The sequence below is a fragment of the Protomyctophum bolini genome (genome assembly GCF_963924005.1).
Source record: "Protomyctophum bolini genome assembly, chromosome: 9".
In the NCBI taxonomy this organism is placed as follows: Eukaryota; Metazoa; Chordata; class Actinopteri; order Myctophiformes; family Myctophidae; genus Protomyctophum; species Protomyctophum bolini.
The window spans coordinates 6,855,747-6,883,677 of NC_137870.1; the positions used below are offsets into that span (position 1 = coordinate 6,855,747).

General features: G+C 46.3%; 1 protein-coding gene across 2 annotated transcripts; it reads right to left on the reverse strand.

Annotated features, from left to right (window-relative positions):
* On the reverse strand, positions 1 to 27,415 carry egln2 (egl-9 family hypoxia-inducible factor 2). Of its 2 annotated transcripts, none has more exons than XM_080771693.1 (6): positions 27,169 to 27,415; positions 25,002 to 26,571; positions 5,527 to 5,646; positions 4,157 to 4,293; positions 1,672 to 1,739; positions 1 to 981 (listed from the first exon to the last, which is right to left on the reverse strand). In XM_080771693.1, exons 2-6 carry the CDS (start codon positions 26,349 to 26,351, stop codon positions 932 to 934), a joined length of 1,725 nt encoding a protein of 574 aa, XP_080627819.1. In that variant the 5' UTR covers positions 26,352 to 26,571; positions 27,169 to 27,415; the 3' UTR covers positions 1 to 931. The 2 variants fall into 2 exon arrangements, with proteins under 2 accessions (XP_080627819.1, XP_080627818.1); XM_080771692.1 differs by having other exon boundaries at positions 1 to 984.
* Positions 27,416 to 27,931: the final 516 nt, after the last annotated feature.

Sequence of the window (27,931 nt, forward strand, 5' to 3'; positions counted from 1 at the left end):
AAGCCAACTTTAGAGGTTTATCATTAACTAAAGCGCTAAATAACACGTTAAAAGGTGTCGTTGGCGGTGCGGGATTCCATTAAAAAGGTGTTAAAGAAGTCGTTAGCCTGGAATGAGATATTAGTCGTGATACCCTGGCCCTCAGTGATGAATAAATCTAATAGACTTTGTTGGGGAAAGGTGAAATTAAGTAGGTTTGGGGCATGTGCATAAATATTTGACATCTCTTTTTTTAATGGACAAAATTAGGCTGGAGCAGAGAGAAACAATGATTTCTGATTACATCACCACACAACAGTACTGATTATTGCAAAACAAAAGGCAACGCAAATCTAAAAAGCACATCCATTTTCACCACATTGGTTCTCTTCATAGACCCAGTGGTTCTTAAAGTTCCAAAGGTCTGGTTCTCTTCATAGACCCAGTGGTTCTTAAAGTTCCAAAGGTCTGGTTCTCTTCATAGACCCAGTGGTTCTTAAAGTTCCAAAGGTCTGGTTCTCTTCATAGACCCAGTGGTTCTTAAAGTTCCAAAGGTCTGTAATTCAGAGAGTCGCTCGGCGAGCCTCGGAATTAAAACCTAAGGTTTGAGAAGCGCCGTGGTACAGATGATAGGAGGAGCAGAGATAAGGAGGACCCTGTGGGACCAGGTCCTCTCTCATCTCTCTCTCTCTCCCCTCCATCCATTTGATTCCATTGGACTCAAGTCTCCGACACTCGGCTTGCTCAGTCAGTACCAATCAAGATGCTGAGAAGCGTGTGAAGGATGACTGACAGTTGTGACAGTTGACAATCCACAGAGCGGGGATGGAGGCAGCTCGACATTTTGATTGACAAGTTCTCGCCAGGCATTCTCCCTCTATGACTGTATATTACTGTCCAATAGCAGCCGCGGTAGGCCCTGTCACATGTTCAGAGAAGCTCCGCCCAGTGATTAGGTCTTGCCGTTTTGAGGGACAGGCACTTGAACTCCCTTTTGACCGCCTGCTGTAGACAGAGGAGAAGCACATTAGTGGGAATCACTGATATAGGACTTCAGTTAACCCATTCTGACCTGAGATCAGATTCATACGAGGTTTCCACTGGACACACACTGGTCTGATTAACCCATTCTGACCTGAGATCAGATTCTAAAAATGTCAGTCGTTCTTCGGGTTTTTCCAAAATAGCAGACCTACAAGCTCATAGCGCGCCACTCGGTGACGGGCCTGCCCCAAAAGTTATTAGTGCAGCCGCGCTAGAGTAGAGTAGAGTTCTCAACAGGCCCGAAAATTATGATCTGACCCCCCCCCCATGCCAAAGCGCCAGGGCTCCCCCAGCAGTCTGCTGTCACCCAGGTGGACGCATGCACGCCACCTCGCCCCTTCTCGCCCTCAGGCGTCTCACTGGTGATTAACTCGACCCGGGAATTTAATTGCCCAAAAGGTCCTTAATAAGGCATAGTGAGGAAGAAACAACAAGAAAGAAGACTATAGCCCATCGCACACCGTCTGCGACCGTCTGTGGCGCGACGCGTTGCCGCGCGGCGCCGCCTGGAAAATAGAACTGTGTTCTATCGGCGCGCCGGGCGACGCGGCGGACGGAGCCGGTGTGCGATAGGTTCATTGAAAATAATGGAGGCGGCCGTGTCCACCGCGCGGTGGACGCAGCCGGTGTGTGGTGGGCTTCACTCACCCAATCGGTACTTCTCCTTGGCCTCTGCCCTCTCCTTGGCATCAAAGTACCAGACAGTGATGGCATAGCTGTGAAGACACAGATATAACATGAATGTGAGTGAATGAATGAATGAATGGATGGATGAATGAAATAGTGTGTCAGTGTCCAGATGCATGCTAAAGGGGTAGGTCTGCTCAACTCATCAGAAAAGCAGACGTGTGCCTCGGCCGTGGCCTGGCTAGCGGTCCAGGCACCTTGGCCGGTAGTCCAAGTCTGGCAGTGTGCCGTCGGTTCAACTCCCGATCCCCGACGGCCTTTACTGCATGTCAGACCCCCCCCCCCACCCCACCCCACCCCCCATCTCTCTCCCCATTTCCTGTCAGCCTACTACTGTCTGTTCCTCCTCTATAAAATAAAAATGGCGAAGAAAAGTTAAAGAAAGGCAGCCATGAGGCAGCAGGTTTAATGTGGACGGTTTCATTCCCGTCTCTCCGGAGGGCCTGTATTGTTTATTCCTGTCCCCCCCCCACCACCACACCCCCAGGGCAGCACGAGTCTTGCAATCGAACCTTCCTCTCCCATCGTCGAAACCCCCCCCCCCCACACCCCCAGGAAACACGTATTTCCTGTCTCAAGCCCCACCTTGCCCCCCAGCAGTCGGTCCTAAGGGGAGAAGGGGAGAGAAGTGAGCTCCCAACGTTCCCAAACGCAGCAGCGTCACTCACTGCAACTCACTGTAGTCACTGTAAATTATACAATCTTTTACTTTATGTTTTATGGTATTGCTGCCCACGCTCGTCAAAGAAGCTCCCAACTACAAGAGTTGTAACTTTTCAGGACTAGAAAGCCTGACATTTCTATTAGCTTGGATTCCTCATCGATGATGTCACTGGTGGACGGGTTTCTGAACTGCCCACAGCCCTCCTATGAGACAGAAAAAACTGTTCCATTTTATCATGATTATTAGTGAGGACCTATTATAACATAATAGGTCCTATTATGTCATATTATGACGATAGGTTGAAAAGTGGTGAAGTGGTCCTTTAATAGCTGATCTGTAATATTTGCTAGAAAAGGGCCAGCTAGGGTTGTGCGTGCAAAGGTTATTTTTATTTATTGATACAGCTGCAGTCCCACTGAGATACAAGATGTCTTTTATGTTTAGTTTATAGGGTTAGCAGCAGCAGCCGTACGAAACGTTGCAACTGAAACAAGTCTGTCTGAACGCAGTTACTCCGTCTATAAAGTATACATCTATGTTTCGCTATGTTGTACATAGACACACATAGATAGATAGATTTTATTTTGGTTAATAAAAGGAGTACATACAGTACAACATAGGTTCTCCCCAGATGATTTCCTGGCTAAACGGACCATTAGAAGATGCCAGTGCAGTGACAAGCAGAACAATACCCTGCCGGTTTCCCCACCCATGAAGACTAGCTGGGTTTAAGGTTCCCAGCTGTGTTTCTTTTTTTTTTAAATTGATTGAATGCTATAGACTCTATAGCATTCAATCTATAGTATAGACTAGCGTCGCAGTCCCGCCCCCTTCTCATGACGACGCCAGGCCCAGGAAATAATTGCATAAATGCATTTCAAAAAGTATTTATTTATTTAAAGACCTTTTAAGCGTCGTACTCGAGTTGTGACAAATCATGACAATAAACACAATATGTAGGACCAAACAAATAATTACAAAGAAGGAAAAACAAGAAAAAAGTGCTGTTTTCTTCTTCTTTCAAATTATTTGTTCGGCCCGAATTGTTTTGTTTGTTGTCATGATTTCTCACAACTCGAGTTGGCTTTGTAGGACGCTTAAAAGGTCTTTAAATAAATACTTTTTTAAATGTCTATTAAAATGAACGGGGACTCATTTCCTGGGCCCTAGTAGGGGACTGTGACGCTCTATATTAGTCATAGTCAGTAATGAAAACAGCTCAAGGTACAGTCAGTCATTAAAAGTCAAAGCCAAACACATTTGTATTTATATGGTCCAAAGTTCAATGCCAGAACACTATTAAAGGGATTACATAAAAAAAACTTTTTGTAATTTTTCTTACAAACTTTTTATTAGGTTTTCTGAGCTCAATTGCACAAAAAAAAAAAACCCTGAACTTTTAACATTCAGTAGATTTTCTGTGGTCTGGGGTTTTCTGGCTCAAACAAGTGCTCTGATTTTCCTGCTGTTTGTGATGTCACAGCCTGCAAATCCCTTGCCAGCAGATGTCACTGTTTTCACTGTTTTGCCTGTTTTCATTGCAGCTCAAAATGCTTCCAAACCCCAGAGAAAACTCCAGACCACAGAAAATCCACTGAATGTTCAAAGTTCAGGAAAAAGAAAAACAAAGAGAGAAAAAAAAGAAAATTAATGTCATGAAACCTTTAAATCGTTAATTGCAATTATATGCTTGAGAATTAATCATCCAGTGTGTGGGAAGTGTTTGCAGAAAACGGTATATATATATATATATATATATATATATATTATCAATGTACTGACCGAGTGGCGAAGGCTGGCTTGACCTCGTGTGGGTTCCTGCGGTCAGACCAGAAGATGAGCAGTCGGTCAAACAGAGGCTCGATGTTCACCATCACATTTTTGCCTTCAGGAGAGATCTGCAGGAGGCCTCCTTGCTCCTAAACACAACAGACAGATTAAAGAAAAACTAGAGATCTGCAGGAGGCCTCCTTGCTCCTAAACACAACAGACAGATTAAAGGAAAAGGAGAGATCTGCAGGAGGCCTCCTTGCTCCTAAACACAACAGACAGATTAAAGAAAAACTAATCTCACGACTGAAAATGTTTGGCATTCATTCATTCATAAACACACACACACACGCGTGCACACACACACACGACACGCGTATGTCAGGATCTTTGACATGCAGCCTTTTCACACTCTGCTGCAGTATTTATCAGTAGCTGAAAGGAAATAAACTTGTATTGTTGTAAGTATCCAAGCTGTCCCCTATACTAATGCAATGTTCCCTAGCAGTGACATTCCCCAGACAGAGTTTTTATGGTGTTCCATGAATACGTCGTTTTAACATAGAACCAATGAAAAGTATTAAAATGGTAAATGGTGCATTTATATAGCGCCTTTATCCAAGGCGCTTTACATAGATTGTGCATCATTTCACACACACACACACACACACACACACACACACACACACACACACACACACACACACACACACACACACACACACACACACACACACACACACACACACACACACACACACACACACACACACACACACACACACACACACACACGGCGGCGGAAACCATGCAAGGCACCAACCTGCACATCAGGAGCAATTAGGGGTTCAGCGTCTTGCTCAAGGACACTAGGACACTATCTCTGGGGGAGCCCACAGGGTTCGAACTGGCAACCTTGCGGTTACCATCCCGCCCACCACTCTACCCCTGAGCCACCGCCGCCATTAAGAATTGGGTCCATTGGTGCTTTGTTACATTTCTTTCTGTACACTTTCTTTCTCCTAGTATAAGCATAGCGCCAGATGATCATGTTGTGATGGGTGGTGGTGATCCACCTGAACTGAAGCCGCACCCACAGCTATTGTTGTATGATAAAGGGGGAGGGGTGATATTGTGACATCACTACATCACTGTCATTTCGATTGGGCCTTTTTGGGCCTTCGATTGGGCCCATCTTTGGACGTAGCGCGTGGAAGGAACACGTTATTCCAACCAGTTCCTTTCCCCTCCATCAGGTGCCCCGGCTGGCCAGGGGGAGGCAGTTTAGAGACTAGCATTACTGCATGTTACTGCATTGGGCCCATCTTTAAGGTTCACAGAAGCCAATAACCGTGAGTCAGAGTGAACGGTGTGAATCGTACCTCGATATTCCAGTCCTTGTTGAGATAGTAGATGCAGGTGATGCAGCGGCCGTCGCCGTTGGGGTTGTCGACGTGACGAACGTACCCTGTCCCGTTGCCCGGGTAACACGCCACCATGGCCTGGGGACAGAGGAGAGGAGGAAGGTTAGTTAACATGGCCTGGGGACAGAGGAGAGGAGGAAGGTTAGTTAACATGGCCTGGGGACAGAGGAGAGGAGGAAGGTTAGTTAACATGGCCTGGGGACAGAGGAGAGGAGGAAGGTTAGTTAACACGCCACCATGGCCTGGGGACAGAGGAGAGGAGGAAGGTTAGTTAACATGGCCTGGGGACAGAGGAGAGGAGGAAGGTTAGTTAACATGGCCTGGGGACAGAGGAGAGGAGGAAGGTTAGTTAACATGGCCTGGGGACAGAGGAGAGGAGGAAGGTTAGGTAACATGGCCTGGGGACAGAGGAGAGGAGGAAGGTTAGTTAACATGGCCTGGGGACAGAGGAGGAGGAGGAAGGTTAGTTAACACGCCACCATGGCCTGGGGACAGATGAGAGGAGGAAGGTTAGTTAACATGGCCTGGGGACAGAGGAGAGGAGGAAGGTTAGTTAACATGGCCTGGGGACAGAGGAGAGGAGGAAGGTTAGTTAACATGGCCTGGGGACAGAGGAGAGGAGGAAGGTTAGGTATAACATGGCCTGGGGACAGATGAGAGGAGGAAGGTTAGGTAACACGCCACCATGGCCTGGGGACAGAGGATAGGAGGAAGGTTAGTTAACATGGCCTGGGGACAGAGGAGAGGAGGAAGGTTAGTGGCATTGCTGAACGAGAGACATTTTATGGTCTCCTAGGGAGACCATAAAATGTGGCACTTCCGGTGTCTCCAGCAGATAGACAACGCTGATGAAGGCTTGAACGCCGTTGTACTGCTGCTCTGCGGCATACTATGTCAACTGATACAAGATACATACATACATACATACTGATACATACTATGTCAACTGATACAAGATACATACATACATACATACTGATACATACTATGTCAACTGATACAAGATACATACATACATACATACTGATACATACTATGTCAACTGATACAAGAATGAAAGTGCCTTAAAACGAGAGTTCCGTGAGTGCTGGTTTTCTCTTTGAGAAATGTTCCTGTTATGTTACTTACTCGACCGCACACCCGGTAAAGACGCTCAAAGTTGTGTTTAAAAGGAAAATCTTTGAATGCAGATTGCGGACCCTAGACGTGTCACAGAGACTACATTTTTTGGGGGGAACGTTTTACCCATTGTTGGCTGTCTGAATAAAATAAATAATTTTGACATATTAATGCTTATACAGTAGCAGCTTTAAGTGTGTATACTGTATCTAAATTCAGGGTCACATACATTACATACACACTCTCAAACAGAAGCATGCGAGTCTTGAGTATATAGTGAAGGTATGCAGACTATGCACCAGTCGTCTGACGCAGAGAGGGAGTGGGCTATGAAGAGAAACACTATGTTAGAGGTCAGCCCGTCATGCGTGATGCAGTATCAATGCTAAAACAATGCTTCTCCTGCTTGGTATTTCCCCTGTGTGAGTAGGCTACTACTCTGTGCTGAAGGGAGCGTTCTCTGTGGCGGCGGTGGGAACCATTATTTCAGAGTCAAGACACCTAATTAATCTCAATTTATTTGAGACTTTTTTTTTTGTCTCAAATTAAATATTGGGATTATGATACAGATGACAGATGCAAGGTCCCTAGTACTTGCGCCAGCCAGGGAGATCAAATTAAATTAGATTCTGTAGATAGATTAGTCAATTTGGCAGAAAGTTGATTTACTTAATCTTTTGCAGCCGTGTTGAAGATCACAAAATCAAACCGTACATATTAAAAGTGTTTCAAATGGTCAGTCAATTTAGATATTGGCAAATAAATGATATTATACTGTAAGTGTAAACCAAGTGTAAATAATATGTTCTTGAGGTAAATTAGTTTATCTCCCAAAATCTAATTGGGAGATAAACTCCCACTATTTGTGGGATACACAAATAAGTAGGTGTGTCACAAATACGTTGTTATTTTTTTCCTATGACAGTATACTATACTGTATGCAATGTGGCCCCTCTGGAGTGAGTGTGGAAATAATAGTGGCCCTCTCCATCGTCAAAGTCGCCCCCTCCTGCACTGGGTCATAATTTAAACACCATACAAAAGTGGAGACCAGAAGTCATCATGCAGCCGGAACAACCTTTTAATACTGCTCTTTATGACATAAACCATGAGCCTATCACGTCCCTGCTGTGCCTCATCCAGCTGTCTCTGGGTATTTCTCTTTAACCAAACAGAAAAGATCCATGTCTCCATCATCACTCTAGAGCTGATGATGGGGGAGAGAGCTTTGTATGGTTGACGATAGTAGCCGTGGGGTAATAACTTCTTCTATCTCTGGAGGCCGACCGCGACAGACGCCGTCGCCAACGACCTGAGCTCCGTCACCCTGCGGGGGAAGTGAAGTGACACTTTACACAACATCTCTCCAGTCCCGTCTGGTTTCACCTCGTCTTTCCGGGTTAACAAGAGCGGCGTACATATAAATACACGTGGAAGCTCCAGGGAGGAGTTCTGCACGGCTACCATATTGATTCAACGTGCCAGATCCCATCCTTCACGCTGTGGTTTTACTACAGCATGAGAGGACAGATCCCCAGATCCCATCCTTCACACTGTGGTTTTACTACAACATGAGAGGACAGATCCCCAGATCCCATCCTTCACGCTGTGGTTTTACTACAACATGAGAGGACAGATCCCCAGATCCCATCCTTCACACGTTGTGGTTTTACTACGGCATGAGAGGACAGATCTCCAGATCCCATCCTTCACCCTGTGGTTTTACTAACTACAGCATGAGAGGACAGATCCCCAGATCCCATCCTTCATGCTGTGGTTTTACTACAGCATGAGAGGACAGATCCCCAGATCCCATCCTTCACGCTGTGGTTACTACAGCATGACGTCACTCACGACGCCACCGCTGCGCTCTCCACCTGTCCTGTCCCAGACGATTGTGTTAACAGTTTGAGGGTCTGAGCGCCGCCTGCTTCCGTTCCTCACCTCGCTCACCCAGCTTACACTCGCTCCCTCCGTCTTAAACATCCACTTCTCGTCACAAATCGTAAATCTGGCAACATGGACACAGCATTAGTCATGTCACAGGGGGACTAAACAGCCACCGTATTGACAACATGACATTTCCGAGCTTGCGGGATTCGAGAAACGGCCCACCATTAGCCAAAATGGCTAATAAATCTTTAACGAAGCTAATAAATCTGTTTCCAGCCCAGCCCAACTAACATCTAGTTAATTGTTTTATACTGAATATAGCTGACCTACAGTACCTACAGTGTTGAGAGCTTGTAGAATCTTTTGGCAATTTCTCCATGCCACCATTGTACAACACAAAAAGGTGGTTAATGAGAGACTAATCGATAAAGTCAATTATAAAAATCTATGAGAATATAATGTATTAATGTTGATTTGTTTATATAAAATAAATCAAATATAAACAAGAATGACACAACATAGAGAGGGTTAACGTGATTATCGCCACGACGGGGATGCGGTCAGGAACGAGACGAAGTCGAGTTCCGCAAGCATCACGTTAACCCACACCCTCGACCTGAGTGGTGTTTAGTGTTGTGTGACAGCGCTCACCCTGCCCCCCCATTGTCACCTCTCATCATTGACAAACGCTCACAGCCTGAGCTCATTAACCTAGGAACCCCCCCCCCCCCATCGTCTCTGGCCTCGGAACTGGCAATCAGACCTGCTGTGCACTGAGGGGTGTTCAGAACGCGTGTTCCGTCTCTGCTCTGGGGGGAGAGGGGGGGGGAAGAGCAGCTCGCAATTCCTTTTCAATGGGAGTCAAGTCACAAGTGGTTTTGACAGAACAGCTCTGCTCGATGGGGGGTGGAATTAAAAGACTTCAGTGCACTGTGCCTACACATGTTGCGACCGCAGGTCGCAACATGTGTAGGCACAATGCAAGGAATAAATGCATTCGCCATGTATCCGAAGGAAGCCTGATCCAATCACTTTTTGATTTCTCCAGTTTAATCCTGAGTTTAAGTTTTGTAGTGTTCAAGATCTGATTTTAGGCATGTTTAAGCCTCCAGGAAAATCCGTGTTGAGGTTCTTAATCCACTGTTTTTCATTAAAACGTCTTTGTCCTACTGTCCAGTTAGGATTGTGTTGAAGTCCAGCGCATTTTAGAGCTTCAATGCCGTGCGCCATGAAATGTTGCACCAATCTTGTGGTTGTCTTTTTGGCATTGTTAATATTGTATCTGTGTCGTCCCAGCCTAGTACCTATTGTTTTACCTGTCTCTCCGACATATTGTAAACCACATTTTTCACATGTGATTAAATAAATGCAGTTGCTGGTTCTGGCTGTTATTTGTTGTTTGTTTGTTTGTTATTTGTTGGGGGGGACAGGAGGGCAGAACAGAGCCATCAAGTAAGGCTGTTTTCGTCAAAACCACGTGACTCCCATTGACAATGAATTGCGAGCCATGCGACACACAGAGGACACAGGAGACACCGAGAAGACACCTTGTCTTGTGAGCGAGGCCAATACCAACCAATGATACTGCCTCTGCTACCAAACAACTCCCCAGGCCAATACCAACCAATGATACTGCCTCTGCTACCAAACAACTCCCCAGGCCAATACCAACCAATGATACTGCCTCTGCTACCAAACAACTCCCCAGGCCAATACCAACCAATGATACTGCCTCTGCTACCAAACAACTCCCCAGGCCAATACCAACCAATGATACTGCCTCTGCTACCAAACAACTCCCCAGGTCATTCTTCAGTGCATTAGGGTGTGATCGTTATTAATATGTGGGCCCTTTTCCACTTGCATGATTATAATAATATAATATGTGGGCCCTTTTCCACTTGCATGATTCCGGCTCAACTCTTGACCTTTCTCTACTCACATTTTTACAACATGGCTCTATTCGAAGTCAGCACGTTACGTAGACAGCACTAGAATTGATTTTATGTAGTTATAGCACTTTATAGTATGTATATGGTATAGTATAGTATATTATATATGTATAGTTTATACATATAGTTCCATTATGTAGACATATTCCACTGTTGTGTTCTTAGCTTACGCATGTTTCATGATAACTACTTTTACAGTATAATGCCATGCTTTTTGTTCTTGCTTAATGCAAGTCGCTCTGGATTAAGAGCATCTGCTATAAATGCCTAAAATTGTAATTGTAGAACCGTCTACGTGAGGGTCTGTGTGTTTATTTTCACACAGGACTAATATGGCAAACTGCTGGACCGATCGGCACCACATTCCTACTCACATTGCCAGCAGGTACGTAGGCCAAGGGAAAAGATGGATTTTTCCTCACGTATGCTTCATGTCAACAGACAACAGTGGAATGTTTAATTCTGCCACTACAATGACGACATTGTCATCATAACACTTTATGCAGGAAAGAAGGAAGAAGTGTGGACCCCAGTATGGCCTCATAACATATTTAGGATGAATAGAAATGGGTTAAGAGAAACAGCCTCGCTTTTTATCTTTCACAAGAAAATTGGAGACTATATAGTTTTGGCCAAAATTGCATACTGCCAGCTAACATCTATATAGTTAGCATTATGTTGTGCTTTAGCTATTGAAAAATAGCAGATCTACAAGCTCATAGCGCGCCACCGAGTGCTATTTTTGAAAAATCAAAGAACGACTGACATAGAAACATAGCTTTTTCAGAAAACTGTCCATTTTCAAACAGACATTTTTTAAATCTGATTTGGAAAGTCCCCGAGGCTGTAACAAATTGTTGCTTTGTTGGGTATATGAGGCGTTACATTTGTGTGTATGGGGGACACCATTAGCATTCTGACAGATACAGTGTGGCATCAAAGTACAATACCACAAAAAATATTCTGTCACCACCACTGACAGGGGTTGGAAATGGAAATCACTGCACGTCTACAGTATTTAGTATTTACCCTGGTGTTGCTTAGCAACGCAGCACAGTAGGTAGATTGAACACTGCAGATGCACATTTCGTAGACTCCACAGGGACTCTAAAAGAGCAAGTCAGAGAGTTTCAGCAGCTTCGGCCAAAAACATGTCCTTGAAAAACCTGTGCAACCTCCTCAACGTATCCCATAGCTAATCTATTACTGGACGTACAGTATAAAATAAGAAAATACTATTATGTACATATCAATGGTTTTCCCTGGCTTTATACAGTGATTTACCCTCAAATAGAGGTGATATGGCCTGGGCCGTGGCTCAGCGGTCTAGGCACCTTTTGGCCCGGCAGTCCGAGTCTGTCAGTGTGCCGCGGGTTCGACTCCCGATCCCGACAGCCTTTACTGCATGTCACTCCCCCCCCCCCCCACCACCATCTATATCCACCATTTCCTGTCAGCCTACTGTCGGTCCCTCTATAAAAAAAATACAATAAATGCGAAAGCCTTTATTACATTTTTTAACTAAAATATTTGCTTCTGGGGAGGTCCCTGGAACTACATATTTTGAGATGGGGGTCCGTGGCCCAATAGAGATAATTCTGGGGGTCCTTGACATGAAAAAGAATGAGCACCACTGACACTGAGAAACATGGGTTTTTCAGAAACAAATTTAAGCCTTTTTTTTTTAAATCAATGTCAGTCCAAAATGGGTTAATTGTCATCCACTGCTCTACTCTCCCCCCCCCCCCAGTTTCCTGTACTGTCTGTCACTATCATTAAGGCTCAGAAAAGCCCCACCAAAACATACTCAGAAGTAGTAGTTCAGCCAAGCAATTACACACAATTACACACAATTACACACCCCATGAAGCCGGGGAAAAGTTACCCCCATGACACCGTTCTGTTTGGAAACAGCTACCAGTCTGCCAACCGCCCGCATTAATGGCCTAATAGGCGTGCGGAGTAGATAACGGCACTGCCAAGGACGAGGCGATGGCCCTGCAACACAGAACGCACTGTTCTGGACAAGAATGAAAATAAAAACGCCATTGCTGCACGCATATTACGATAAGAGACACACAGCGGAGGAGGGGAGGGGGGGGGTCAAGATAAGGCTGAACAAATACAGGTCCTGCTGCCATTACTTTACTGTGTGTGTGTGTGCGTGTGTGCGTGCGTGTGTGTCTGTGTGTGTGTGTGTGTGTGTGTGTGTGTGTGTGTGTGAGACAGTGAAAGTGACGGAGAGACAGCAAGGTCGTTAGGTTGCTTGCAGCAGCAAGTTAATTTAGCTGTAATTCACAGGCCACTAAAAGGCTGGCCTGGGATCAGTGCCAAGAATAACAAATGTAAGTTCCGTGACGCATACAGAGAGGTGCATGATGATGATGATTAACTTTGTGTTCTGTTGTCGTGCCATGCAGGGTTAGGGCAGTGAACGCACAGCCTAGAAGACAAAGGAGCTGCATCTGGGCTGAACCCATGCAGGGTTAGGGCAGCGGACGCACAGCCTTGAAGACAAGGAGGTGCATCTGGGCTGAACCCATGCAGGGTTAGGGCAGCGAACGCACAGCCTAGAAGACAAGGCGCTGCATCTGGGCTGAACCCATGCAGGGTTAGGGCAGCGAACGCACAGCGGTGAAGACAAGGAGCTGCATCTGGGCTGAACCCATGCAGGGTTAGGGCAGCGAACGCACAGCCTAGAAGACAAGGCGCTGCATCTGGGCTGAACCCATGCAGGGTTAGGGCAGCGAACGCACAGCGGTGAAGACAAGGAGCTGCATCTGGGCTGAACCCATGCAGGGTTAGGGCAGCGAACGCACAGCCTTGAAGACATGGAGGTGCATCTGGGCTGAACCCATGGAGGGTTAGGGCAGCGAACGCACAGCCTTGAAGACATGGAGGTGCATCTGGGCTGAACCCATGCAGGGTTAGGGCAGCGAACGCACAGCCTTGAAGACATGGAGGTGCATCTGGGCTGAACCCATGGAGGGTTAGGGCAGCGAACGCACAGCCTTGAAGACATGGAGGTGCATCTGGGCTGAACCCATGCAGGGTTAGGGCAGCGAACGCACAGCCTAGGAGACAAGGCGCTGCATCTGGGCTGAACCCATGCAAGGTTAGGGCAGCGAACGCACAGCGGTGAAGACAAGGAGCTGCGTCTGGGCTGCACCCAAAACTGAAGAACATCAAGACCACAACTATCCAACATCAAGATAACAACTCCTTGATAAGTTGTTAAGGTCAGCACTTTCCTGCTCTTGTGACCAAGACCTTCTCCATCCTTACACATGCAGGGTTAGGGCAGCGAACGCACAGCCTAGGAGACAAGGCGCTGCATCTGGGCTGAACCCATGCAGGGTTAGGGCAGCGAACGCACAGCGGTGAAGACAAGGAGGTGCATCTGGGCTGAACCCATGCAGGGTTAGGGCAGCGAACGCACAGCCTAGAAGACAAGGCGCTGCATCTGGGCTGAACCCATGCAGGGTTAGGGCAGCGAACGCACAGCCTAGAAGACATAAGGAGCTGCATCTGGGCTGAACCCATGCAGGGTTAGGGCAGCGAACGCACAGCCTAGAAGACAAGGCGCTGCATCTGGGCTGATCCCATGCAGGGTTAGGGCAGCGAACGCACAGCGGTGAAGACAAGGAGGTGCATCTGGGCTGAACCCATGCAGGGTTAGGGCAGCGAACGCACAGCCTAGAAGACAAGGCGCTGCATCTGGGCTGATCCCATGCAGGGTTAGGGCAGCGAACGCACAGCCTGGAAGACAAGGAGCTGCATCTGGGCTGAACAGCTGTGCAGTCTGCTCAGATTCCATATGTTGAGACGTATATGCACACGCCCAAACACAACACAGATGGTTAAATACAAGCTCGTTAACTCCACCCGTGAAGTTGGACAAGGCTTATTATGTTTTAAACCAATTCTGCTGGTCATTTAACTTTGAGAAAGAAACGGCCACATTTTGATGAACCTTTGTTCCAATTCTGCTGGTCATTTAACTGACGGCATTATTAAGGCCGAAACCAATCAAGAGAGAGCTGGAAATCTGAATTAAACTACAACTGACTGACCATGAAGTATACGGTCAGACCATTGTCCAGGATCCAGGTAGATCAGTGCTTTTCAACCTGTGGACCGGGGACCACCAGTGGTCCTTGAGGGGGTTCTAGGTGGTCCCCAGCTAAATTATGGAAAGTTGGTAACCAAATGGACACCCTATAGATCTTTAACTCTTGAGTGTAAAATGGACCCTTGCGGGTCCATTTGATTTCATTTTACGCTCTCAAGAAAGAAAAAGAAAGTCTACACATTTAGAGAATGCAATATAATTGTTAATGTGCCTGTTATCTGTTCGATACCGATTATTTCCATTGCAAAACCGATACGTTACGATACATAGTCAACGTTGCCGTTTTCATTTTGATATACTATATGGATTTTTCGATGCAGTTACTATATCGTTACACCCCTAAGATATGCAGTACCACCAGCGTATAGCAATCATTATTAGTTTCCATTTGGTTACGGCGGAGTGTACAGTGATGAGATGGAAGTCTGGACCCTGATCAATCATGACCATGAAGACAGGACACATCCAGTGATTTGTCACCATCATCCAGCTACTTGTAAGCCCTCCGTTCCCCCTGGTAGATAAGCACCGCTCTACTTATAACATGCTGGATAATGGGTCTGTGGGGGTGATGCATCATTGATTAGTACTTAACTATACTTCTGTGTGCTCTCTCTCTCTCTGCGTGTGTGTGTGTGTGTGTGTGTGTGTGTGTGTGTGTGTGTGTGTGTGTGTGTGTGTGTGTGTGTGTGTGTGTGTGTGTGTGTGAGTGAGAGAGAATAGAGACACAAAAGAGAAAGTGGTAAAATGGTGCTCAGCCCCGATGAGTCAATCCTGCCGATAGTCCGAATGGTTAAAATTATGTACAGTATGAGTCACCCAAAACGTTCTGTGGTGTGCGTGTGTGTGTGTGTGTGTGTGTGTGTGTGTGTGTGTGTGTGTGCGTGTGCCTGCCTGCATGTGTCTGCAGTTCTGGTAATCTAAGAGTGCAGAAGTCTCAAATTGTATTGTCAGCTGGATTCCGCAACTATGAGCACAATTAATGATTAAGCAATATCACGCTCGCGGGCCGGCTGTTATGCTGGATTCAAAGCACGTCTGCGGTTTGACGCTCAAAGGCACCTGAAGGTAATACAACCCAGAGTAATGTATAGTAAGAGAGTGGTGACACGCTTTCATCTCGACCGCAAAGCGGGTGCCTATGGGGGGCGATAGTTCCAAACATTGCTCCTATGGCTGGAACTATCCCATTGAGATAGAATGAGCACTTCCACATTCCATTGGTTACAATGAGAGTCAACGGGAGTGTCATTATACTCTCCTACTAGATTACTCTGATACAACCAATTGTGGATTGTAGGGGGTGCTTGTTATGTGCAATGACGTCTTGCCTTTGTATTTAGGGTTTCTTCCCGGAGGTTTAAACCTTGACAGTGTAGAAAATCACGGCACTCCATCTTTAATTAACCCATTTAGGCCTGACGTCGAAATTTTAAAAAAAAAAGTTTTCTAAATCATGACAATTTTCGGAATGATTTGAGGCACATGTTAACGATTTTTCAAAAATAGCAGACCTACAAGTTCATAGCGCGCCACTCGGTGGCGTGCTATGAGCTTGTAGATCTGCTATTTTTCAATAGCTAAATTATAACATAATGTGTGTAACCACCAAAAGGGGTTCCCGCTCAAAATAGTGTACTGTGTACAAGCATTGACAATGACAACTGTCTGCCAGTCAACTTCATGCACACAAACTGAAACTCATCCACAATTATCATTAGGCTACTACCTTTCTTTGGACGTGTTTTTTGTTTTACACATCAAAATGTCTGCCATTAAAAAAGGGTCCCATTCAGTCATATAGGATAAACATGATAATGTCACATCAAAAATATCAAATAATATTTTTCTTCCTGTAAATATCCCAAAATATGCTTACGTATATAGGGTTGAAAACAACCAATTGCACCTGAATCCCTCCAAACATTAAGTACGTCACGACAGGGACGTTTCCATACGCCCCAAATGCACGTCTCGCGTGGACTTCAACCTTTCAGCTGGATTTGGCCTCTGCTCTGACTTGGCATTGCACTGACTGCATACTGTATGAGCAAATCATTTGAGAATTATACGGTAACTGCTCTGTGGTTTTCAACAACTTCTCTATGGTGCTTTTATGACCGTGTGCGCACGCGCGTGCGTGCGTGCGTGTGTCTCAGCAGTCAGCACAGTGATTCAGGCATTACTGGTCAGCAATCTATAGTTGCTGTGGAATGGAATGGAAATGGAAAAGGGCCAAGGCGTAATGCACAAGATGCCTTTCAGTGTGTGTGTGTGTGTGTGTGTGTGTGTGTGTGTGTGTGTGTGTGTAGATCACATAACCTAAATCTAAATCAACGTGTACACAACGATCTTTCTTTTCAGCCAATTGATACGATGAGCCGATGCTGTGGTTAATGTAAATGTGATGAAACAGAGAGGGGGTCGATGAGTGCAGGAAGCAGGGAAGTTGATCATGTAGACTGTAGAGAGAGAGAGAGAGAGAGAGAGAGAGAGAGAGGAGCTAGAAAGGAGCTAGAGAGGAGCTAGAGAGGAGCTAGGCTGGTAACTCAGGACGTGGTGCTGCAGAGTCCTCAGATGCCCTGCCTGCAGCTCCGCGCTGCTCCACAACAGCATCTTATAAATGTGCCGTTTACGGTGCCACGCTGGACCGAGACAAGATTGCCTACTGTACGTACATGGGAATGGATATCCCTGTGACTCAGCCGACTTATTATATAACATTAATGTGTTGTGGTTCTGTAAAAAACATAACGGAAATCTAACTCGAAACTCATACTGTATACATCTCTCTGAATTAATTGCACAGCCAAATAAATATAATTCACTTTTTTTTGGATCATCGTACTTGATCGAGGTCTACTGAGGTTAACTTATCTCCTCTAGAACTGCTACTATACTGCAACGCCCTCTTCATTGGGATTCCTGGCAAAAATGTACAGAAGCTGCAGTACAGTATAAACAATACAGTACTGCAGTACATCCAGAACAGCGCTGCCAGGGTCCTAATGAGAGTCCGCAAACCCGACCATATCACACCCGTCCTCTTCACACTGCACTGGCTCCACCGTTACAGCCAGGATCGGTCCTGCTGATCACTTAACCCATTCTGACCCGAGATCAGATTCGTACGAGGTTTCCACTGGACACACACTGGTCTGATGAACCCATTCTGACCTGAGATCAGATTCATACGAGGTTTCCACTGGACACACACTGGTCTGATGAACCCATTCTGACCTGAGATCAGATTCCTAAAATGTCAGTCGTTCTTTGATTTTTCAAAAATAGCAGACCTACAAGCTCGTAGCGCGCCACTCGGTGGCGCGCTATGAGCTTTTAGATCTGCTATTTTTCAATAGCTAAAGCATAACATGATGCTAAAACCAAAATGGGTTCCCGTTCAGAATGGGTTAACAACTGCATAAACGGACACGCCCCTCCCTACCTATACAGACACTAATCAACCCTCCAAAAACAACCTCCACCCGCACCCTCAGATCTGCAAAACAAACTCCTACTTTCCGGACACCAAACTGCGCACCATGGGGGACCGGGCCTTTTGCTCGGCAGCACCACGCCTATGGAACAGCCTCTCCCCATGGACCTGAGAGTGGACCAATGGAATAGCCTCTCCCCATGGACCTGAGAGTGGACCTATGGAACAGCCTCTCCCCATGGACCTGAGAGTGGACCTATGGAACAGCCTCTCCTCATGGACCTGAGAGTGGACCTATGGAACAGCCTCTCCCCATGGACCTGAGAGTGGACCTATGGAACAGCCTCTCCCCATGGACCTGAGAGTGGACCTATGGAACAGCCTCTCCCCATGGACCTGAGAGTGGACCTATGGAACAGCCTCCCCAAGCATGGACCTGAGAGTGGACCTATGGAACAGCCTCCCCATGGACCTGAGAGTGGACCTATGGAACAGCCTCTCCCCATGGACCTGAGAGTGGACCTATGGAACAGCCTCTCCTCATGGACCTGAGAGTGGACCTATGGAACAGCCTCTCCCCATGGACCTGAGAGTGGACCAATGGAACAGCCTCTCCCCATGGACCTGAGAGTGGACCTATGGAACAGCCTCTCCCCATGGACCTGAGAGTGGACCTATGGAACAGCCTCTCCCCATGGACCTGAGAGTGGACCTATGGAACAGCCTCCCCCCATGGACCTGAGAGTGGACCTATGGAACAGCCTCTCCCCATGGACCTGAGAGTGGACCTATGGAACAGCCTCTCCCCATGGACCTGAGAGTGGACCAATGGAACAGCCTCTCCCCATGGACCTGAGAGTGGACCTATGGAACAGCCTCTCCCCATGGACCTGAGAGTGGACCTATGGAATAGCCTCTCCCCATGGACCTGAGAGTGGACCTATGGAACAGCCTCTCCCCATGGACCTGAGAGTGGACCTATGGAACAGCCTCTCCCCATGGACCTGAGAGTGGACCTATGGAACAGCCTCCCCCCATGGACCTGAGAGTGGACCTATGGAACAGCCTCTCCCCATGGACCTGAGAGTGGACCTATGGAACAGCCTCTCCCCATGGACCTGAGAGTGGACCAATGGAACAGCCTCTCCCCATGGACCTGAGAGTGGACCTATGGAACAGCCTCTCCCCATGGACCTGAGAGTGGACCTATGGAACAGCCTCCCCATGGACGTGAGAGTGGACCTATGGAACAGCCTGGAACGCCTGTCGCAATTATTACATGATCAATTTGAGATAATCCTAATTATATTTACAATTTTCAAAAATATATCAAAATGGTCTATGTTAAATCAGTGATTCAAGTTATTTATCTGGCTTTATATCTGCTCTGTGCACAATTTCTGATTACAAAGCCTAAAAGCCAAACAGAAATACAAATTCTGACGTAGCCCAATGTTCAATACAAAAAAAAAAACACAATTAAATTGTTGATCACAATTACTTTGTGTGCATAATTAATCGTCAGCTTAAGTGTTGTAATGGTGAGGTGTGCAGCTGTGCAGCAGTGTGGGTGTTTGAGAGTGTGTGTGTGTGTGTGTGTGTGTCAGGCAACAGGGGGGGGGGGGGGGGGGGGAGGGGGGGCACCTGAGGACACACTGCAGCAGACGTTTGCATTGAGCAGCAGCATCTGCAGTGCTCTCTCTCTCTCTCTCTCTGAAAAGTCTATGAGGAAAATGCATTGAGATTCATTTCCTGGGCCACTCGTTGTTCTGAAAGGGGGAGGGACTGCGACTCTCTGTTGTCTGAAGCCAAACAACTCTTATATACCCGTGCACTGCACAAGGTATCAGAATAAGGTATACAGCCTTGAAGCCTTCCCACTTCCCCTATCTCCTTTATCTCCAGCATACTACCATGCTGCTTCCAGAAGATAGGGTCTGTGGTTTGCAGCGATATGACTCGGAGCTGGGTTGACATTATTGTTGGCACTGCCAGCCCCTCTCTCTCTCTCTCGCATACACACACTGCCAGCCCCTCTCTCTCTCTCTCTCTCTCTCTCGCATACACACACTGCCAGCCCCTCTCTGTCTGTCTGTCTGTCTGTCTGTCTGTCTCTCATATACAGTACACACACTGCCCAGCCCCTCTCTGTCTGTCTGTCTGTCTGTCTGTCTGTCTGTCTGTCTCTCATACACACACTGCCAGTCCCTCTCTGTCTGTCTGTCTGTCTCTCATACACACACTGCCAGCCCATCTCTGTCTGTCTGTCTGTCTCTCATACACACACTGCCAGCCCATCTCTGTCTGTCTGTCTCTCATACACACACTGCCAGCCCCTGTCTGTTAATGATGTCTGTCTGTCTGTCTGTCTGTCTGTCTGTCTGTCATACACACACTGCAGAGCTCCTCTCTGTATGGGCCCGTTACCAAGGAAACAGTCGGGGAATATTTCGTCTGAGAAGCTAGTGAGAGAATGGTGAAGGTGAGAGGAAGACAGGGGGTGAGGACGAACAAGGTGAAGGTGAGAGGATGAGGAGGACGGGGGGTGAGGACGAACAAGGTGAAGGTGAGAGGATGAGGAGGACAGGGGGTGAGGACGAACATGGTGAAGGTGAGAGGATGAGGAGGACGGACATCCAAGAGAGAGGGAATAAAAGGAGGAGGAAAGATAAAGCTATTGTAATATAGGGATGGCCGTCGATATGACATTTCTGGTCGATATCCGTTATAAATAATTGCTGTTGATCTGGTCTTAACTGAAAATGTAAGAGTAATTAGGAGGCAATATAAAAAACAAAAGACAATTTTCACCAGCTTATAGCCTTAAACACACAATGTCTTCTCCATTCTCATAAGAATGCATGAACTGCTGACTGTAACTTTCCTACCCGTCTGTAATGTCACCACGACAGCATTTAATAGATGAGATGCGGCCTTCGACCTCTAATCGCCAAAGGCCGCTCTCTTATAGCGGAGCAAAGGCTGCTGATAGGGGAGTGAGAGCTACCAGTCCTTGTTTGAACACAGAAGATGGGGTAATAATACAGTACAAACTGATAAGACTGTCTGGCAGATACACTATACATGTGCGTGTCTGTGCTGTACTGTGTGGCAAAAACAAAACCTCTTAACTCCATTGGACCCTTAAAAACTGGCTGCTAAAGCAACCAACTCCACCAAGCCAGACAAGCCAGTTTGGGTGTTTTGGTGCATGGCACCTAAACCAAGAACAAATATTCTTAAATCTTCTTTTATCTATAGAGCAGTAATAGGTTGGAATGCACTACCAAAGTGTATAACCAATACAAATACAAAACTCATCTTTAAAATCAAGTTAAAAGAACACCTTATGTAAACCATACTGCAGTAACCCTGGGAAAATAATAATTCAAATATTTATAATGTGTTGAAAGTGTTTTTTTGCTATGTTTTTCTTTGTTTTTTATTTCTTATTTTATATTTTATTTTACTGTGTTTTATTTTGAGTTGGTGTTTGTAAACAATTGTAAGTATTGCCTTTGTTAAATGTTAAATGTTTGTCTGTTTCGGACCCCAGGAAGACTAGCTTTTGTCAAGGCAAACGCTAATGGGGATCCTTATAAACAATAAACAATAAACATGCAACTAATTGACAATATATATATATATATTTCAAATTCTAGTGAATTTATCAACCACCACCCCTATATCTTTTTCTTCCTCTACTTGATTAATCACTAGATCTCCGACTGTATAGCCAAGTTAGCCAAGTGGATTTAATTTCAGTAACCACCTGTCACACCAATTGCTAGTACTCTGGAGACTGGAGGTCTGCTTGGAGTTGTGCTGTGTCCGTGCAGTCATCGGTTATAGTTCTAAATATTTTTGTGCCATCCGCAAAGAGGTAGGCATCGGATTGTATCTCTATCTCTATTGTACTAAGAATCAAACTAGAAACTTAAGTTTTCAAATAAATGTAGTGGAGTATTGGAAATTGGAAATACTCCAGTAAAGTACACAAACCTCAAAATTGTACTTAAGTAAATGTAGTTAGTTACTTTATACCACTACTGAATGGGTAAAACTGTCTAGACAGGCCTGTGATGTTTAACTCATGAGGCCATGGAGGGCAGGCACCATTCAAGAGTCCAGAACCATCAGACAGCACATGTGAGAGACAGATAAACAGACAGGTCAACCGTGTGAGAGACAGATAGACAGACAGGTCAACCGTGTGAGAGACAGATAGACAGACAGGTCAACCGTGTGAGAGACAGATAGACAGACAGGTCAACCGTGTGAGAGACAGATAGACAGGTCAACCGTGTGAGAGACAGATAAACAGACAGGTCAACCGTGTGAGAGACGGATAAACAGACAGGTCAACCCGATAACAGAACAGACAGGTGGATCGATCGATATAGCAACAATAATAGGGTGTCAAAAATAATAGGAGTATAGCTACATTTTATAAGAACACCTGGGATCATCAATCGATATCGTTTGACGACATGAAAACGATACGAAATCATATCGACATCGGTGATATCGCTTATCGGCCGTAACAACAATTAATTATATCGGATATCGATATCGGCAAAAATGTCTCATCGGCTCATCCCTACAGATTATTGATTTTCTTAGAGATTATTCTATCCATTCCGTTGTCAATTAATCGAATAATCGATTAAGCACTTAAAACACAACAACGTTGTGCAAAGAAAGTGAAAACAGCAGATCTACAAGCCACTGAAGCCAGGCAAGCTCACAACGTGTGGACAAGTTGGAAGCTTGTAAATCACATCGGCCATTTTCACTTTTTTTCTATTTTTAAGATTTGAGATTTATCACCTGTAATGACGTGTAAAAATAGCGATAAATTATGAATTGATTATTGCATTAACCTATTGGTTCTCTATACTCTGTGGATAATGACATACTGTACAGTGTGAACTTAACAATGATAAATTAATATGATAATACCTTTTATTTACAGCTAGGTAGAGTAGAGTAGCGGGGCGAGATGGAAAAGGGTACCCGGGCCGTTACCACTCAAACCAGGCTCAGATAACCCTAACCTAAGCAGGGTCACTTCACCAAATACCAACTAGTAACATTACTACAGATACCATCCATGGTTTATGGGCCAAACAAACACTTTATTTATGCTGTGGGGGCATATTATTCACTTGTCTCATGAAGAGAAAATAACTGCACAAACAACTGATATGGGGGAAAGCAAACAAATTACATACACACACACGCCATGCCAACGTCAAAGACGCCTTGTTTGTGTGTACGGTACGGGCAACGAGATCGAGATAGAACGTCATCTTCAAAGCCACGGAGACAACGATGGCAGAAGAGATACCTACAGGTGCCAACGCCAGTGTTGTAGCAGCGACAGGGGCAGACTGAGGCAGGCCTGCAGGGCGCTCGGGCACAGAGCCAATGCCACAGGAACGCCAGGTTGTGGCTCCTGAACTATGAAGTTCAGGAGCTGAAACCAATGGATTTTTACTCTGGCGTACTACCCGTGTTCTGGTACGTAACAAATACAATCTGGAATCTTAGCCTATAATATCGATGTCAGGTTTTATAAGCCATTCTGACCTGAGATCAGATTCTAAAGATGTCTGTTTGAAAATGACAGTTTTCTGAAAAAGCTATGTTTCTATGTCAGTCGTTCTTCGATTTTTCAAAAATAGCTAACACCAAAAGGGGTGCCAGACACACCCTGACAATTACACTATACCCTGCTCTGTGTGTGTGCGTGTGCGTGTGTTTTCCTGTCCACCTGCTAACTGATGCCAATGTTGTGAAACATACAATGGACTGGAGGAACAATGCAGACACAGAGAGACATTGAGAGGAACTGGTGGCGATGTCATCAGACTGACATCAGACACTTCCGTGGCCTATATACCAGCTTTGCTTTGCTTTGCTGCAATCACCCTCCCCCGTCTTCCCAGCTGTGTTTCTTCACTTGCCATAAATGTCAACAACAATCGTCACGTAAGATATGTCCCCCATCATCATCCCATTGCTGAAAATAGTTAAGAAATGTACTTGAGGGTGCTTTTATAGGCTACATATACGACAAACGCACATGGAATGGGAAATAGAGGGGGGGGGGATGGAAATGGTAGGGTTTTCTTTTGTAATTTGACTTTGTAATGCTACTGCTGATTGTACGCAACAATTTGAAATTGATGTCAATCAATTAAGTCACCTCAAGTCATCTCTGGTCATCTCAAGCGGCAGATGCAAAAATCGTTTTTTATATTAAAATTATGTGGTAGCCTTTGTGATCTACTGGTAGATCGTGATCTACCTTTTGGGCACCCCTGCTCTAAAGGCTCATACATACTCCAGTTTTAGGTGACACGTTGTCACCTTCACCTATATCACCGTCACCTTCATAATGAGTCGAGGCCATCATACTCGCGGTGATGTTCTGAAGCATTGACTCCGCCTCCCTCTGGTTTAGATGTGAAAAACCACCCACCCAACTTATCTAGACCAGTGAACGGGGGCGATATAGCTCCAGAGTGAAAGGACTTGTCTGACAGTGAAAACAGAGAGATGTGTTCTAAGTTCTGAAGGCCTATTCATAGTCTGGATTTTCGGTGGTGAGGTGACCACCGCTCCGGTGGTGAGCTGACCACCGGAGCTGAAATAACGTTGAGCGGTGGTGAGTAAAAACAGGGCTGGAGCGGTGGCGGTGGTTTGCTCTTCACCGCGGCTCGTGACGTCATGTTGTAGTTCGGTGGTCACCCCACCACCGAAAATCCAGACTATGTATGAGCCTTAACCCTTAAAAAACTACACCACGGTGATAAGCCATCACCTCAAACTGGAGTATATGAATGCAGCTTCATGCGGGGGGGGGGGGACGACACACAGCATTGTTGCTCACCTTAGTGCGACCGTTGATGACGCAGTTCCCCAGCTGTCCACTGGCGGCGCTGTGCATGATGGCCTCGTCGATGTGAGCCATGAGCTCGCCGATGCTCTGGCAGCCCGGCTCGCGTCCTTCCACCCAGGCGATCTGGTCGCCCCGGATGTTCCGCGACGGAATGTTCTTCTGGCTGACCAGCTGGCCGCCGCGGAAGCGCCCGGCGCTGTTCAGCACCTCCACCTCCTCCAGCACGCGCTCGCCCAGCCCGCGGCCCAGGAAGTTGTCCACCAGGCAGATGCCGTAGTGCCTCAGACAGGGGACGACGTACTGCTGAGCCACGCGCTCCGTCGACCAGCCCGACCCAGCGGAGACCTGCAGGGACGGCGGGATGACGCTGGCCTCCGCGGGGGAGGCGGCCGCCAGCTCATATCCGCCGCCGTGGTGGTGGTGGAGCCTGGTGGGGTCGGAGGTATGCGGTTGAGGTACGCTATAGTGCAAATTATTGTTGTGGTTCATTTGGTTGCTGTGGATCATGTCATTGAGGGGCGCGCCTGCAGAGCGCTCTGAGGATCTGTGGAGGATGTCGTCCTCCGCAAGCAGCCGCCTCCTTTTGAAGTCTGCAGTCGCTGAGTCTCCTGGGCAAGAAGTCATCGCCACAGAAGGACTTCCTAACCTTCCTGACCCCGATAATAACTCCATATTATGGCCGTTGATACTAGTCTCTGACTCGGACGGGTTCTCCCCACCTTTCCGTTTCTGTTGATGCTGGGCCTGTCTGGCCGCCTGTCTCAGCTCGCCGTTGTCGACGCTCGTTTCCAGCAACGAATCACATTTGTCGGGAACTCTTCCATCTCCGTTCTCCATCACCACGCATGCTTTGCTGAAAAGGGGGTAACCGCGACGGGGCGCCGCCTCCGCCGCGGTCCCTTCCAGCGGCGGCGGGTAGCCTTTGGGCGTCTGCGTCCAAACGCAACTGTGGCTCCCTTCTTCCGACGGCGGAGGGTAGCCTTTGGGCGTCTGCGTCCAAACGCAACTGTGGCTCCCCTCGATGCTGGAGCACGGGGACACCACTCCGTTACAGTGACCCATTCCCAGTTCGGACTGCGTACGCACGACCGTGAACCCAGCAGCACCGGGAGCGCTTTGGGAGGCCAGGCCCGGCGGCAATAATAATAATTCGGATGCTGCGGCGGCGGGACTGGCCCCCGGCACCGGCACCACCACCACCGTGGAGTAGCGCTTCTGTCCCATGTTCTCTTCTCGGTGGTGTGGCCGAAGCTCGCGTGGAGACGCAGAGACGCTGACTGTGGCTCTGTGGTGGTGGGAAGAGCTGGGATCTAAAAGGTCCATGTGTTCCCACCTCTCCATTTCATGGCTGCTGCATGCTCACGTAGCTCACGTCCTCCTGGCTTCATTGGCACCGAGTCACAGTGCAGCACACGACCGCTGGGGAAGAGAGGAGCGGCAACAACGCTGCCGCTTCGTCTTCTCCTTCTGGAAGTTTCCCGTTGAGGACTTCTTCCACAGGGCTTTCTGTCAGCCATCAAAGATCTGGATTAGACTCCCATTTGCATTCAGTCTTTATGTCCTTTGAAGCAAACATGAGAACACAAAACAAGTTGTTAGTCTGATTGATAGAAAACAAGGATAATCATATTGCTCCAGAAGCTTTTATTTAAAGGTAGGATATATATATATATATATATATATATATATATATATATATAGTAAATACAGACCACTTATTGTTCTAATCTAGTGAGTAGTGACTCTACTACTCTCACTAATTACTAATTAGGCTATTTGTCTGATATTTTCTGAATAATGCCAATTCTTGAGGATTTGACTTTCTGTAGGCTATACTTAAGGTGAATTTGGTAGCAATTAAATGTTTTTTTCTTTTCCAAATTGAAATATGAATCGAGTATATGCACTGAAACGCCCAGGAGGTCTTCATGTCATGATGTCCATCGAATTTATTTGATAAAACAACAATTTGGGTTGGATATAAAACTGTATAGATCTTAACAAGACATACACAAAAAAAAGAAAATTAAAATATATACGATATCAAAGAAAAGTCATGGTGCAAAGCGTTTGTCAGCTTGTGTAGTTCTGTGTTTAGTCCGTACCCACCACAGACTGTAATAAATAAGACTATATAATGTAACATAAGGGGTCTTACCATGGGCAGAGCTACAGCAGCGTACGTGACCGTCCGCGGGTACGCATGTTCCGGGATTCCTAATGCCGCCCGTCGTCCCATGCTATTTTTATTTTCTTTTTTTCTTTTTCGCTCGGTTATAAATATCAGAGAAACCGACACCGTTTGCTCTTCCGACGCTCACGCTGGTATTATATTAAACCAGGGAAGCGTCCAGGCCGGCGGGGGGTACAGTACAGTACAGACACACGCACACACACACACACACACACACACACACACAGTCACACACACCCCAACAACAAACAGAAAGTCCGATATCGTTCCGCCGAACGTGCGTCTCTCCCTCTACTGTTAACTCCCACCACAGTATCCTCCTATCTCTCTCTCTCTCTCTCTCTCTCAAATGCAATTCAATTCAATTGAATTCAAAAGAGCTTTATTGGTATGACTCGTTTCTCGTTTACATTGCCAACGCAATCTCTCTCTCTCTCTCTCTCTCCATTCCATAGTGCTCCATTCCCTCTGCTGTCAGTTACACGTGCACAGAGGTCACGTGACGTGTTTCTACTACAGCTCGGCTGGCATGCCTTCCCTTAATTGATTCCTTATTAAAACGTGTTTGTGTTTTCAACATATATATAGATATATATTTTTTTATCTCTGCTGTCTGGAAGAAACCACCTAACTCCAAAAATGTTCATTTTTCAAGAAATGAAAATTAAAAAATAAATAAAATAAAATAAATAAACCATCCAGCTCAAGTGGAGTTTAATAGCAGGTT